Below are 14,687 nucleotides of genomic sequence, written 5' to 3' on the forward strand. Positions count from 1 at the left end.
TGGCACTGGCTCTGCCTGTCCTTGTGCCTGGCTGTAACAAGATCTTGAAAAACCTCCTATTGGTGGAGGCCTTTTTTTGCGGGGGGAGCAGGCAGAGGGATGGAGGGAAAACTATCCTGATTTTTCTTTCCTCTCTGCTTCTTCCAATTGTTCTTTTATGTTGTGCCACCTTTCATTTTCATCCAGAGAAAGGCAGATTTAAGTTATCTGCAAGATTTCTGGGACATCAGCAGTCTCCGTTAAAGAAAGACCATTCAAGTGTATACATGGATTTTGGGGGAGAAGTCAAATTTTTCTTGTTAGATTTGGGATTCAAAAGTTACGTTTAGAAACTGAAAAAGTTAACGGAAATGTTTCAATCTGACTTTTTTCCTCTGCTGTTCAGTCAGCAAACATAAAATTAACTTCTCTGCCCAGCTGCAACTGTGAAAAGTCAATTCCTAGTGATGGCTGTAAGACAGCTAAAAGCCTGTAGTCAGCCAGCACCTGGAAACACACAAAATAAATTACCACTACCGGTCCATTAAAGCAGGAACAGCAAAGAGCTCCTATCGGCTCCATCTCTCTTTTAAAGCCTTTTTAGATACTCACTGACTTTTCCATTTTCTCCCTTCTGTCTCTTCCCCTCTTCCTCTTCCAGCTGTTTCTTTCTCTTCTCTGCTTTGGCAGCTTGTTCCTTCCTGTCCTTGTTTTCCTGCAGTGATATAACAGGAGCATAAGAAGATTGGCTAAATGTCTGCTTGAAAAGCTGAAGAGAAGGATGATCTGGAGATGGTTGCAAAGGAGGAAGAGAAATTCTGGCCTTATCCTGTGCAACAAATAAAATGGGCAAGTGGAGTAAGGGCTGTTTTGCCAAGATGGTGAGAGGCAGAACACTGGCTTGGCTGGGATTCTGCTACATCCTAGTTGGTGGTGGCCACAGTGACCTGCCTAACACAACTACCCATCACTGTGCAGATCTTCCCGACCTTTAGCTGAAACAAACGTGGAAACTCCAAACTGGTGGCTCTTTTTACTACACATCCCCTTTCTGGGCCTGTTTGCTCAGGTTGAACAGAAGGGTTTAAGTTTTATAAGCCCGTTCTTCTAAAACTTAGGCATTTGATTCCAAAGCATCTCTGAGACTCTGCACTGAAATTACAAATCACCAGGGTCTGGGCCAGGCCAGAAACGTCAGCCCTACATGGCAGTGCAGTGGAACAGTGATCAAACACTTCTTTCACCTGGTGATCTCATGCCAAGCGCTGAAAGGAGGAGGCTGTAATCAGCATCTTCCCTCCACAAGATTTGTGTGTCCACCCCATGCCTGCCTATTGGAGTGGAGGATACACCAGTACTAGGGATGCTCAGCACTGCGTGTGCAGACACCAACCTTCAGGGCTCGGATGAAAAGATCTCTGAAGGTCTTCATGGTGCCAAATATATCTTCTAAGGACAACTTGCTTGGGTCTTCACAGAGATAATTTGCAAGTTCTTCTTTCTTCCTTTCAATGGTTTCAAATTCTTCCTCCAGCTTTCTGGCGGCATCGATGCTATCCTGAAATGCATTTAATATGCACAGTAAAACACCATCCAGAGGACAATGAGTAAAGTGCACTTTTTAAAAAAAGGATGTCAATGTAAGAGCTTGAAGCAGGACTGTGGGCCCTGGTTTTTAACTGCAGCAGAGCTTATAAGGGGGAAGAAACTAAGATCTGCAGATGATCTTTGCTCCTGGCAACTATGCTGTGCCAGTTTACAGGGGTGGCAAGACATGGAAAGCTTAATGCAAAGTTTAATCCCAGGAAACAGGCTTTACTCTGGTGATCCACACAGAGGGTGAGCATTTTCACTCAAAGTGAGAAGTCACACAACAGAGTGGAGAGAACAGCTGAGGCAGAGGCCTGAAGAAAGCACCTCACCAAAGGTATCTGGGTTTCGGGTTAGAGCTGGCAAATAAACACCAGTGGGTTGTGAGGCATCACAGCTGATGTCCAAACCTGAGAGCATGTCTTGTGGCAGTATTTTCAACCCTGTCATGAGCCTCCTCAGCTGCAGAAGTTTAGACCAGATATTAGGAAGTAAGTTTGTTTGCTGAGGATGGTGAAGCAGGTTGCTAAGAGAGGTGGTGGTGGTAGATGCCACATCACTGGAAACATTCAAAGTGAGATTGGATGGGGCTCTGAGAAATCTGATCAAGTCAATGATGTCCCTGCTTACTGCAGGGGGGTTGGACTAGATGACCTTCCAATGTCCCTTCCAATGGTCCCTTCCAATCCAAACCCTTCTATGATTCTACGATTCTATATGTACCGCACACTGCCTCTGTGTGTAATAGGGGAGATGCAAGGGAGGTCCATTACTGACCTGGATAGGTTTCTCATACTGTTGTTTCACGTCATCATTGGATGATAAGACTTTTCGCTGAAGCTCCAGCAACTTCTTTAAATTGGCGCTGGACTCCGTGCGTATAATATCAAGATTAATTCTGAAATCACACAAAATCCCCTCATTAGTTGACACACCAGCATCCTGGGCTGATCAAAGAGAAGACAAGCCCGAGCTGATGGTTTCGTTGTCCCTCTGCTTCCCACCACTTCACTGGACTGACACTCGACCTCTGAACTCTCAGTATAGTCCCAGCACATAGAAAATAGCTTCCCTTCACAGCACTTCTGAAAAGGCTGCCAGGTCTACCTATAACATAGTGTACAGACATGCCAAAAAAAGTCTACCCAGTCAAAGGGTTGTTCTCTACCCTCAGAGCTCGGCATTAGCTTACTTTCCCTTGTTAAAAACACTTCAGCAGTGCTTCTGGGTAGCTGGCCTTCACAAGCTCCTGCTACCACAAAGGCAGTGGAGATTTTGGTAGGGCCTGGGAGGCAGCATTAACTAATGCTCTGCAAGTTTTAGCCCTAAGTGTTGCCAGCTGTAGAACTATTATACATTAAAAGGGTTTCAACATTCATCAAACAAATCTTTCTGTTAAAACTAGATAAGATGCAATCTTGTTAATGGGCTATACCAGCTGCAGTCCTAATTTTTGCTACATTCTTGATGTATATGGGATTTATTTTTGTTTTTAATTCAAAGGAAGTGACACACAATTTTACCCTGCTGCTTTTGAAACAGTTTCAAGATCCTCTGGCAGTTCCAGGAGGTCCGTGTGGCTGTTTTCTACTTCCTGAAGCAGAAGAGAAAAAGAACTGTTACTTGCTGTATGGCAGTAGCTGAGGGAGAAAACTGGGGGGAAGAGAGACTCAGGCAGAAGTGCCCAGGTAGGACAACTGTGCTATGTCCTGCTGCTGCTCCCCCCCTGCAGCTTTGCTTTGCCTCACAGAGCCGAGCAGCATTCAAAACAGGGTGGCATGTGCAGAGAGGAAAGGCATTGCTCAGGTAATAAAAGCATACAAGAGGGCTGAACGCTGGAGACACTCATAGTTCAAAGCAAAGCTGCCCTATTACTCTTGGCCATGGGAGGAGGCTGGACTGGTGTTTGATGCAGTCTGACACTTCTTATGGTCCCAGGGAGGTATTAAATGGGGCATGAATCTTATTTGAATCATTTACTTTCACGGCTGTGGCTGCTGAAGCTACTGCCAGCTAAACTGGGGTCTTGAACATACATAACGGGAATAGAGGAAACTTGATGAATGAAGATGGCACAGCTAAGCATGGAGTGCAATTAAAAAAACCCAGCAATGCAGTGAATAAGAAAGCCATTTGGGCTGGAGGAGAGCATGAAAACCTCAAGCATAGACTGGTGGAAAAAGAGGCCATGGAAAGGCAGAATGGCTGAATGGTTATAGACCAGCCGGGGTGGTTTTGGTAGCCACGTGCTCTGTGGTTTGCAGCTGACGACGTGAAGATTGCACAAATATGAAAAAGGAAATTCCAGCCATTGCGGTGAAAGATGTTGGAGGAAAGCAGAACAAGACTTAAAATAGAGAGCTCCCTGAGCAGTGCCCACAGGCAGCCTCTGCCTGAATAAGTGAATTGAACGCTCATTGAACATTCTGCAGGTAGTCAAGGAGGATACAAATGCTTGTGTGGCATTAACTAAAAGTAGAATAGGAGAAATGGTTCATCTGTGATAAAACACTCCCTGTCCCCTATCACCCAGGACTTGGCAGTGGTACCTCTAGAATATGGTGGAGCAGCGTAATGCGGGTTTGGTTTGCTTTGGTTTCTGTTAATTTGAGTAAAGTGCTGATTTTAAATCCATCAGCATCGCCTGTGTGACTTCCCTACAAGATAGAAAGAAAGCAGATGTAACTAATGTGTCCATCAAAATGACAGTCCTAGAGATCATCCACATACTGTAATGGTGGAAGGACAAGGCAGAAGTCCTTACATAGTTCAGAAAGTTTCCAACTTTGAGAATCAGTTGACAAAAGAGTGGCAGGCGATGACTGTTCAGAATATCTGAAAAACACAAAGCACTTTTAAACAAAAGCCTCTGTTATACTAGAACATTTCCTAAACTTCATTGAAACTGGGATTCTGAACTCCACCAAACCAAATCTGATTTTTCAGGTTTGCAGCCCAATTGCCCAACCTGTGGAGAAATTGGTTCTACATACATTCGACTCCATGAGTTGTGAAAGTTTTTGTCGACTTATGTTTCTTCCTTTAAACCTGGTCTCATTCCTTCCTAATGGAAAATAATCTAGGGTTGGACTCTCCTCACTAACAGCCATCAGCCCACTGCTTTCCTTGGAAGTACCCAGACTTACCCTGGTGTGGGTGAGGGTAACTGGGCTGTAATTTTAATCTCGTAGGCTCTGTTTAGCTGTGCAGTGAAGCCAGTTCTGACAGTCCCATGATTATCTGCCAGCTGCTAAAACCAGACACACTCGCCCTGTTCTTGGTCTCGCTCGGTGGAGGCGATCACCAAGGCATGAGGGGTGCAGTCTGTGTCCTTGCTCTGACGCTGGGCTGCAGTGCTGTGCTTTCTGGGGCACTTGGCTCTGAGGCAGCTCTAGAAGGACAAATGGGCTGCTGGGAGGACACTTTTTTGGGGAAAGCTTCAATTTTTCCAAGCAGACATCTGTAACACCAGCTGGAGGAACCCCTGGCATGAGTTCGGGGAATGGGCTCTGTAAGACAAATAGCACTTGACAGTGCCAACAAGAGCATCCTGCTCTCAGTGGAGTGGGACGTGAGGTTTCTGCCACAGGAAGCCGAAAGCTATTGCACAATCTCTCCATGTACTCACAACATTAGAGCATCAGCAATTTATAGCCCAAAATAACAAACCTTTTATTCTGGTTCCATTTGTGGGCAGGGAAAAACTAAAGCATCACTACTTTCTGGGGAGAGTTTGGGGTGTTTTTTTCTGTCAGCTGAGAAAATTGCTGTGTGAAGGTCTTAATGTGGTGAATAATGCTGGATGAATTAGCTGTAAGAGGGCCAGCTCCACTGTCCAAATTCAGCTCCTTTGAAAGGGCTGACCAGCTTGCAAAGCTTCACTGTTGAAAATGTCTCAGAGGAACACATCTGCTGCAGAAAAAGAAGGCTGAGGGTGAGGGAAAATGATCTCTGGTCCTATTAAGGGTTTTGACCATCAGTGGAGTTACCTAAAGCAGCATCCTGTATCCTGCAGCAAACCAGTGAGTGGCCCACATCAGAGTTTTTTGGGGGGTGGGTTATATTATTGCAGAGCCCCAGGGGACTTTTGGTGAGTTTCAAGCTGTCTGTCATAAATAAGGTCCAGAAATAAGGTCAGGTCACTTACCTTCGCAGGCTCTCCGGATGGCTTCAGCTTTTGGCTGAATCATGTCCAGCACAACAGTGGTCTCTTCACACATCAACATACATTCAATGCGCAGCTGGTAGCTAAGGACAGACATTGATCCAAAGCTTAAGGGTTCTGTGGTCTTGGCCAGCACAGAGGCCCTCTTCCCACATCACTGGTCTGGCAACCCCACAACATTGCTGACAACCACATCCACATCAAGCCAGTACCTGTGGCTTGTGGAGGGAGGCAAGGGGCTGCAGCCTGACTTGGGGACCAGTGGGGATGCAGTTTCTGCTGACACACTGTGATCAGCAGAGAAGACCGACCACCGTATGAAATATGGGGTCCCCCTTCTTGGCACTGAATTTAGCACTGCCTTTCAGTAAGTTATGAGGCCTCCTTGGGCAGATCTGACACGGGGTTTCGGCCAGCTTTGCTACTTCTGAGAGAGAGAAGGTGCTGAAGCAGCAACAGCCCTTCATCTAAGGCTAACAGAAGGGACAGCTTTAAGGTGGAAGGGGGAATCCACTAGCTTTATCGATCAGTATCTGTCTGTGAAGGTCCTAGAGGGAAATTAAACTTCCCAGAGGTAAACCAAGAAAAATATTGGGCTGAAATTCATGACCAACACCCTTACCTGGGAATTTGAAGGAGAAGAAGATAAAACTGATCTGCATTTGCTAGCTTTGATTTCTCTTCTTTGAAGGCCTTTAGGTTTTCTATCTGATGAGGAAAAAAGAATCAAGACTGCAGGACTGCACTGTGTGTTTAACTCTATGAACTAAGGGTATCATTTTTCCTCCTGACCTCATGCTTTTCAGGAAGCAACTTCAGCAACTGCTTCAGAACCTCAACATCAAACTTGGTTCGGTCTCCATTCTGGACCATGGCAGTCACCTCTTCATTGGAGCTGCGAGGAGGAGGAGCAGAGTCATCCATCACCCAAAGACCCCTCTTCCACAATCACATGCTACCGAGACACATGTCTGTGCAAGCACTCTGTGCTTTCACAGAACCATAGAATGGTTTGTGTTGGAAGGAACCTTAAAGATCACTCAGTTCCACCACCCCTGATATGGGCAGGGACGCCTTCCATGAGATCAGGCTGCTCAAAGCCTCATCCAACCTTGCCTTGAACTCTTCCACCTCGCTTTCCCTATTGAGAACCACAATAATCCAAAAGGAAAGATAGGACCCAATGATTAACTTAGAATTGGGACCTGCACCCCTGCTATGCCTCAAATTTTGTTTCAGGTCCTGGTAAAATGACTCAAAGTCAGAGATCAATCCTGCAACTCAGATCTCTGCCTCTGGGCATTTGATTGCCTTAAAAGAAAAACTAATTCTTAACTTCGTTATTGTCCTTGTTTGGAGGAGGGATTTGACCTCCAGCGGTGTCTCACAGCCCAAGTTATCCTAAGAAGCTGTGCTACAACTTTATCTATAACATGGAGATATACTGCCTTTGCCAACACATGGGGATGTTGTATGTAAAAACAACTAAATGCTTAAACTCACTATTTTAAAGACACTGTAGGATAAATTGGGAAATGTTCAGATGTTTCAGTAACACAGGCCACCATAGTAGATTGGCAAGAATAAATTTCATGAAGACTTTCTAGATACTATTCAAAACCTGCTTAAAGTTTTGTCAACTGTCATGAAAATTGGCCATATCTTACCATTTAAATTGCTTCAAAAATATGTTCAAATTGAGACTTTTCTTGGAGTCCAAAAATGTGATCTTCATTAAAGAAAAAGAAGATATCTCATATTAGATGAGCTGTCTGCAGTGATATTTATTTGAAAGAATGAGAGGGACCTCCTCACCTCCTTTGGTTCTGTCTTCACTGGTGCGGCCGTTTTCTCTTTGGGGGTTGGTTGTGGAAAGCAAAATAGCTGCTCTATGCTCGTGTAATTGGGCTCTATGGTTTCCTCGCTGCTGCTGCTCACTGAAGCCCACATTGAGTGACTTTCTGAAAAAAGACAAGGTGTTCAGATTGGCTACAGGGAAAGCTGGAAGCTCCTGGTTTTCAGGCCAATATGAGTTGCTAGAAGGGATACTTCTCAGAAGGTGAATGAAAGAAGAAAAGACATATTCATCCTGGACAAATGCTAATTACTGAGGAGTGGCAAGTCCCACGGGCAGGATCCAAAGAGCCTGGAGGGTAATTAAACATGGTGCTTTTCCCCAAGATATGCAGGTAAGGGGATGCAGCACTGGGCACACAGAGGCTGTACAGCCTCATTCCTCCCTATAAAACTACATTCTTCTCCACAGCAGGGAAAAGACATCAGCATGAGAAGAGTCTTAATCATTTCTTTCCTAGTCCTATGGCTGACTTTATTTTTCCTTCCCATGGACTGGTCAAAACCTGGATATTTTCTGACTTCAAATTTCCTACATTTTTCATTTTATAAGCTAGCCTTTGTATAAAGCTGCCTATAGGACTGATTTAACTCATTTCCACTGTGCTTTCTGACATATCTTTTTCTTGACAGAAAAGTCCATCACCCAAAAGGGCCTGTAGAAGTCTCTTCTGAAATAAGCCAAACGATTAACTGCTCCTGTAATTGAAAACACTCCTTATTTAAACTTCACCTATGCAAACCTCCACGCAGTGGATGCCTTGCTTGTCTAGGACAAAGCTGACCTTGCCTGTCCTGGATCCTCCTCACATTTCATGCTCCTATTTGGATCTATTAGGAGAGGGAAATATGACCCAAAAATCAAAAGACAAATCAATGATTCTCACAGCTCTCTCATTCTTTCAGTGTCCTTCTTGGAACTGTGATGTGATCCTTACCTGCGCTCTTTACTCATGACTTTAATATACCCAGATAGAAGTACAGATGGACTGGGGAACAAAAGTCTGGGGAACCCAGATCTGAGGTTGTTGAGAAATCGAGCCTAAGGAGTGTCACAGTGAATTAGGGAAATATTTCCATCTCTCCCCCTTCTTTTAATTTCAATGGATTTAAATTATAAACAAGCTATTCCAAATTACTGATTTAGTTGGGATGGTTATTATAGTATATTAGTAGTTCCAAGGTATTTTTATTTATTTAAGTTCTGCAGGTCAAATGTAGTTGAAATCAGGGTATTTCTGTATCTAAACGGAGTTAACCACATCTGACAAACCCATAAAGGCAGTTTTTTTCTGTCGGTTCACCCGTAAAGCAGCAGTGAATTTATGCCAGAAGCACCCACCTCTCACCACATTGGAGGGCAGCTTCTGCCAGTTCAGCTTTTTCATTCTCAGCGTTGGTGTTTTCACTGTCTTGTGGGGAGGCCTGCTTAAGCCAAGAGGGCAGCTGAACTGGGAAGCCACCACAGCTTCTATATGATCTCCTCCCATGCCGGGCAGGAGAGGGGGAGGAGGAGGGATGCCGCCCATGCCAGGCAATGGGGGTGGGGGTGGAGGGATGCCCACCATGCCAGGCAGTGGGGGTGGAGGCGGTGGGATGCCTCCCATGCCGGGCAACGGAGGTGGAGGGGGTGGGACGCCCACCATACCAGGTAAAGGAGGTGGGGGTGGAGGGATGCCCACCATGCCGGGCAGTGGAGGCGGAGGCGGTGGGATGCCTCCCATGCCAGGCAATGGGGGTGGAGGGGGAGGGTTGCCCACCATGCCAGGCAATGGGGGTGGAGGCGGTGGGATAACCTCCATGTTAGGCAATGGGGGTGCGGGTGGAGGAATCCCAGGGAGTGGAGGGGCTGGAGGTGGGGATACAGGGGTCATGGCTGCTGTGCCAGAGGGCAGGGGTGGAGGTGGTGGAGGTTCTGGTGCAGGAGCAGCGTTGGTTGGAGGATTAGATGTCTCCCGTGAAGCACAGCAGGCTGTGATCTGGGACAACGAGATCTTCTCGTTGGCAGGTGGCCCCGAGGGAGGAGGTGCTGGTGCCTTGGAGGGGTTTGATGATCCTGCTGGGTTCCAAGCTGCACGTGCATGTGGCTCTAGCTCAGCGTGGATGCCTCCATTCGCACTCCCAGACAAACGGTTTTCAGCTCGCTTTTGCTTGTTTGGATGTTTCTTGATAGACAGCAACCTCTCAATGACTTCCTCAACGGTGTTCCCTTGGACTAGAGAAACGAATTGGGGTCAGAGAAGGGGATGAGGCCCAAAGGTTGGTTCATGCTATTTAACCCCTGCTATGCAGCAGATCTGGAGCCACAGAGCCAATTCCCTGGTGTCATTTTACACAACTGCAGTTTTAGCTTCCAGGTAATTTCCTTCCCATGGTCCTGGTGCCTGAACACTGTTTTGAGCATGCCTGCCAGCAGGACTAGCCAGCACCAGCAACAGCATGTCAATGAGGACAGATTCCCACTGGTTCCTATGACCCAAAGCTCAGGACTTAACCATCAAAGCAAGAATATGAATCCTGAGCACACTGTTAAACGTGGTCAGGTCTTACTGCCATATGCACGTCTGGGGCTTTGCATCAAGACTTAACTCTGTGCAGCAGCTGTAGCTTTTTTCCAGCTTCTGTTCAGCGCTTAGCAAGTCCCATAGATTATTTGTTGGGCATTTGGGAAGGACTTTTGTGGGTACTGGGTGGGATAAGGGAAAACAGGAGAGTGCAAGTCTAGATGGATATGTTATTCTTACTGTCATTTGCGAGTAAAAGGGCTCTGTTCACCACTGCATCCAAGGACTCCCACAGCAAGAGGCTGGAGTGATGAGATGGTTCCAAGTGCAGCAGGCTCTGAAGGATGGACAGCAGCTGGACAGATACCGGAGAGCGGCTCACCTGGAAGACAGGGGAGCTTTCCATCACGGCAAGGGTGGTTCTAAGCAAACCATATTGACTTTGCCATCGCATCAGTTTGTGCCCCATGCAACAGCCTACTTACTTTATTAAAAAGAGATGAAAAGACCTCATGGTGATCGTTCATGTTTATCCCATCACATATCTTTAATAACTCCTCATCATCTTCTATCTTGAACTCCTCAAATGTATCACACTGGATAATCAGATCCTCTTCCTCTATGTCTCTGCAATATTACAGCATTCACTTTCAATGGAGTGCCCTTCATTGATTTGCGGATCATTATCTTTGATTAAATGACTTTTTTTTCTCTTTGCCCTTCACACTCAGCTGGTCAATGTTGAAAGCACCCAACTCTACCTTCTTTATGAAGGATAAATACCACCAGCGCATCCTTTCTTGAACCAAATGTACATCTTTCTACAGTCAATACATACAAATGAATGGGACTTTTCAAGGTATAATATGCTTTGTATGGACTTCTCTTTGGAGCTGTGACGATGGTTGCATTTCCACCTTTTTGAAACTAGGCTACCTTCTTCTTCTTTTTGTAAAGTCAAGATCAATTGAAAATATTCCAGTGATATTTCTGTTTAAAAAACTTCCTTCTCTGTTAATAGAAATCGGATCTTAAAAAACCCAAACACGCTAAAGTCAACTTTTTCAGCACTCTTGAGATCCTCAGTGCAGAAACTCTACCCTTGCCAGGTGGCAGTATTGAAAGACTTTGTCTTCCATAATTTTTATGGGGTTGAATGGAGCAATTCCAGTTACCGGCGTAACAGCAACTCATATATAATGCATTCTAAAATTTATCATGGGAGTTTCTGAGAGAACATAATTTTTAAATTAAGAAAATGTGAAGACAGGTATGTCCAGTTATTCATTAGTAAAGTGTCCCAGCTGGATGCTTCTGGGACCAACACCAGCAGTGAAAGGGTTTGGATACAGCAAGCTGCTCGGTGAGTCCACAGCAATATCTGAGGTTCAGTCTGAAACACAGCCTCAATGAGGACACCGCTGAGCATAACTTCATCTGTGCCCAGAGCCTCTGTCGATGCCACCTGCACCAACAGCTGTCTCTGTGACACTGTGCTTGGTAAGAGCATGTCAACGCTGGCCTAATGCCTCCAGTTCCCGTGTAAGGGATGCACAGTAGCGTGGTCCACTCCACCCAGGCACACTTCACGTCACAAAACTGAAGGCTTATAGGTATCAAGTTTCCATAGCTACATTACTGTGAATTTCATTTATAAAGAAAATTTAAACAGTGACCCTTACCTTAGCTTGTCTAAAACATCCAGCAACTGAAGCCCTAAGAGAACAATAACATCAAAAAAATATTAGCATTATGATCTACTTTGCACTGATCTATTACGATCTTAGACACAAGTCTATGGGGCTAGATGGATATTGAGGGAGCTGGTGGAAGTGCTCGCCAAGCCACTTTCCATCATCTATCAGCAGTACTGGCTAAATGGGCAGGTCCCAGTTGACTGGAGGTTAGCAAATGTGTTCCCCATCTACAAGAAGGGCTGGAAGGAGGATCTGAGGACCACAAACCAGCCAGTCTGACCTCGGTGCTGGGGAAGGTTACTGAGCAGATCATTTTGAATGCCATAACACAGCATGTAGAGATGACCAGGGAATCAGGCCCAGTCAGCATGGTTTTATGAAAGGCAGGACCTGCTTGACTAATCTGATATCCTTCTACGACAAGGTGACCTATTTAGTGGAAAAGGGAAAAGCTGTGGATTTTGTCTACAAAGACTTTAGTAAAGCCTATGACATAATTTCCTATAGCATTCTCTTGGAGAAACTGGCGGCTCATGGCTTGGATGGGTGTACACTTCACTGGATAAAAAACTGGCTGGATGGCCAGGCTCAAAGAGTGTGGTTAATGGAGTTAAATTCAGTTGGAGGCTGGTCACAAGTGGTGTCCCCAAGGGCTCAGTGTTACAGCCAGTTCTGTTTAACACCTTTGTCAATGACCTGAATGAAGGGATTGAGCGTACCCTCAGTAGGTTTGCAGATGACACTAAGCTGGGTGGAAGTGTTGATCTCCTTGAGGATAAGGAGGCTCTACAGAGGGATCTGGAAAGGCTGGATTAGGGGTTGGATGAGCTGCGACCACCGGTTTGAGGTTCAACAAGGCCAAGTGCCAGGTCTTGCATTTCGGTCACAGCAACTCCATGCAGTGGTACAGGCTTGGGGATGGATGGATGGCAAGCTGCCTGGTGGAAAAGGACCTGGGGGTGTTAGTTGACAGCTGGCTGAACATGAGCCAGCAGTGTGCCCAGGTGGCCAAGCAAGCCAACAGCATCCTGGCCTGTCTCAGAAACATTGTGGCCAGGAGGTAATTGTCCCCCTGTACTCAGCGCTGGTGAAGCAACACCTCAAATACTGTGGTCAGTTTTGGGCCCCTCACTACAAGAAAGACATTGAGGCGTGAGTGACCCATGGTACACATATCTCCAGCTCCATGACCCCCTAAGCATCCTTCTGTAGTTACTGAGGGACATGGGCACTTCTGGGGCATGATTCACCTCAGCCTGAATTAGATGTCTAAGATCAGTCAGATGAATGGTGCAGTCAGGCAGCCCTTGCTCTCTGCAAAGAGAAATGGAGCCCAGACTCACCAGCTCAGATGCACACATCAAGTCAGGTGAATTCTAACAGTACCTAGGATCCCAGTATTCAAGCAGTTGGAAAGTATTTCTGAATCACAGGGCAGCTTCTGTGGTTCAGTTGAGAAGAAGCAGCACAAAGAAACATTACCTTCTCTTAGGAGGAGTTGCAATGTATGTATATGTGGCTACATAAGATGACTGCTTAGAGAAACGTATTGATGATGCTCAAGGGATACAGTGCTGCTGGGATTCCAGAAAAGATCAAAGCTATGGCTAGGCAGCAAAGTTAAATAAATCTGGTTACAGAAAGGTTGTTGAAGAAAATAGAGACAAAGAAAGAAAAAAGGAGTCTGACTTTAATATTTGCGGTTTTGCTCCACAGCCCTCTTTAGTCACCTTATGGATACACCTGAAAATAAAACTGTTTGGAAACTGATTTTCTCCAGGAGAAGTCAGGTGCTGCAACCATCCTTACCTATGAACTCATTTCTGATTTGTGTCCTTGTTCTTAGCTCTTCTTTTCCCAGTATGATGGCATTGATAGCACTCAGTAGTGTCACCATGTATGGCACATTATCTGTGTTGGAGAGCTCGTTCATTATGACGCTGAATCGATACTGCTGGTTCTTCACACTCTGTTAATAACATAAGTGACAATCCTGTTCAGATAGTTTAGAAACATCTACCACTTTGTTTCAGGGTGTCAGATGGAATTACCATCCTAAAACCTCTCATTTTATCCCACAGTGCACAAGATGGGAAGATACAGGTAAAAGCAGAACACCAGCACTACGGAACAGGATGTCTGACAGAGGAAGTCAATGAAACTCTTCTTGGATCCCTTTATGTGTTCTGTTAACTGATGCACCTACCTGGTCTTGTGGCCAGTGAAACCATGGATGCAGGACCTTCTGTTTTGCTGATCTGGTAGGGCTTTTCCTGCCAGAAAGGACCTTGTGGTTGGCAGTCGTCTGGCCAGACAAATCACAGAGCAGCACCATGGACTTATGCTGACCAGGCCAAATTTTCTACAAGTTTTACCTTATAAAAACCCGCCTCTCTTACAAAAATGTTGCAGAATGTCCTTCATTCCAAGCCCTTTTCTGTGGTACATGGATCTACCTGCATGAATCTGAGCAGAGCCGTACCTCTAGCTGTAGCCCAACACTTGCCTTGTAATGGTCCAGCGCGTCCAAAGCCAAAGCGTGGCCATCTGATGAGTAAATGCACAGCGCAGCCAGGAGTTCAAATACTTGCTTTTTACTCATCAGATGCACGCTTTGGCTTTTGGACGCGCTTGGACCATTACAAGGCAAGTGTTGGAGACCTAACAGCTAGAGGTACGGCTCTGCTCAGATTCATCATGGCTTATGACCAGTGGGACAAAAAAGAATGAAGGAGTGGTGCCGCTACATGGAAGATATGAAAAGAAATATCCCAATGTATAGACAGCCCATCCCAATAGCATTATATGATAGCAATTTCAGATGGGAATAGTAAATGCCACAGGTATCGTATTGACATTCTCACGCTACTTGTAGTTGTTCATCTCTTCCATGTACCA

The 14,687-nt window shown here is 45.6% G+C and overlaps 1 protein-coding gene across 6 annotated transcripts in view; it reads right to left on the reverse strand.

Annotated features, from left to right (window-relative positions):
- The window catches only part of LOC138721625 (inverted formin-2-like), a 123,134-nt gene that overhangs the window by 8,308 nt on the left and 100,139 nt on the right, over positions 1 to 14,687 (reverse strand). For 4 of the 6 annotated variants that reach the window (XM_069858964.1, XM_069858961.1, XM_069858965.1 and 1 more), the window contains exons 2-18: positions 14,296 to 14,407; positions 13,599 to 13,758; positions 11,775 to 11,808; positions 10,578 to 10,719; positions 10,333 to 10,474; positions 8,931 to 9,803; positions 7,550 to 7,695; positions 7,402 to 7,463; positions 6,527 to 6,629; positions 6,357 to 6,442; positions 5,717 to 5,817; positions 4,334 to 4,404; positions 4,119 to 4,226; positions 3,093 to 3,163; positions 2,347 to 2,467; positions 1,373 to 1,537; positions 592 to 694 (exon numbers count right to left, since the gene is read on the reverse strand). In XM_069858964.1, coding sequence (XP_069715065.1) covers positions 592 to 694; positions 1,373 to 1,537; positions 2,347 to 2,467; positions 3,093 to 3,163; positions 4,119 to 4,226; positions 4,334 to 4,404; positions 5,717 to 5,817; positions 6,357 to 6,442; positions 6,527 to 6,629; positions 7,402 to 7,463; positions 7,550 to 7,695; positions 8,931 to 9,803; positions 10,333 to 10,474; positions 10,578 to 10,719; positions 11,775 to 11,808; positions 13,599 to 13,758; positions 14,296 to 14,391 — 2,584 coding nt within the window. In that variant the 5' untranslated portion in view covers positions 14,392 to 14,407. Of the gene's footprint in view, positions 1 to 591; positions 695 to 1,372; positions 1,538 to 2,346; positions 2,468 to 3,092; positions 3,164 to 4,118; positions 4,227 to 4,333; positions 4,405 to 5,716; positions 5,818 to 6,356; positions 6,443 to 6,526; positions 6,630 to 7,401; positions 7,464 to 7,549; positions 7,696 to 8,930; positions 9,804 to 10,332; positions 10,491 to 10,577; positions 10,720 to 11,774; positions 11,809 to 13,598; positions 13,759 to 14,295; positions 14,408 to 14,687 lie in introns of those variants that run through there. The other 2 variants (XM_069858962.1, XM_069858966.1) reach the window with 2 other exon arrangements.

The sequence above is a fragment of the Phaenicophaeus curvirostris genome, chromosome 5 (assembly GCF_032191515.1).
Source record: "Phaenicophaeus curvirostris isolate KB17595 chromosome 5, BPBGC_Pcur_1.0, whole genome shotgun sequence".
NCBI classification, from domain to species: domain Eukaryota; kingdom Metazoa; phylum Chordata; class Aves; order Cuculiformes; family Cuculidae; genus Phaenicophaeus; species Phaenicophaeus curvirostris.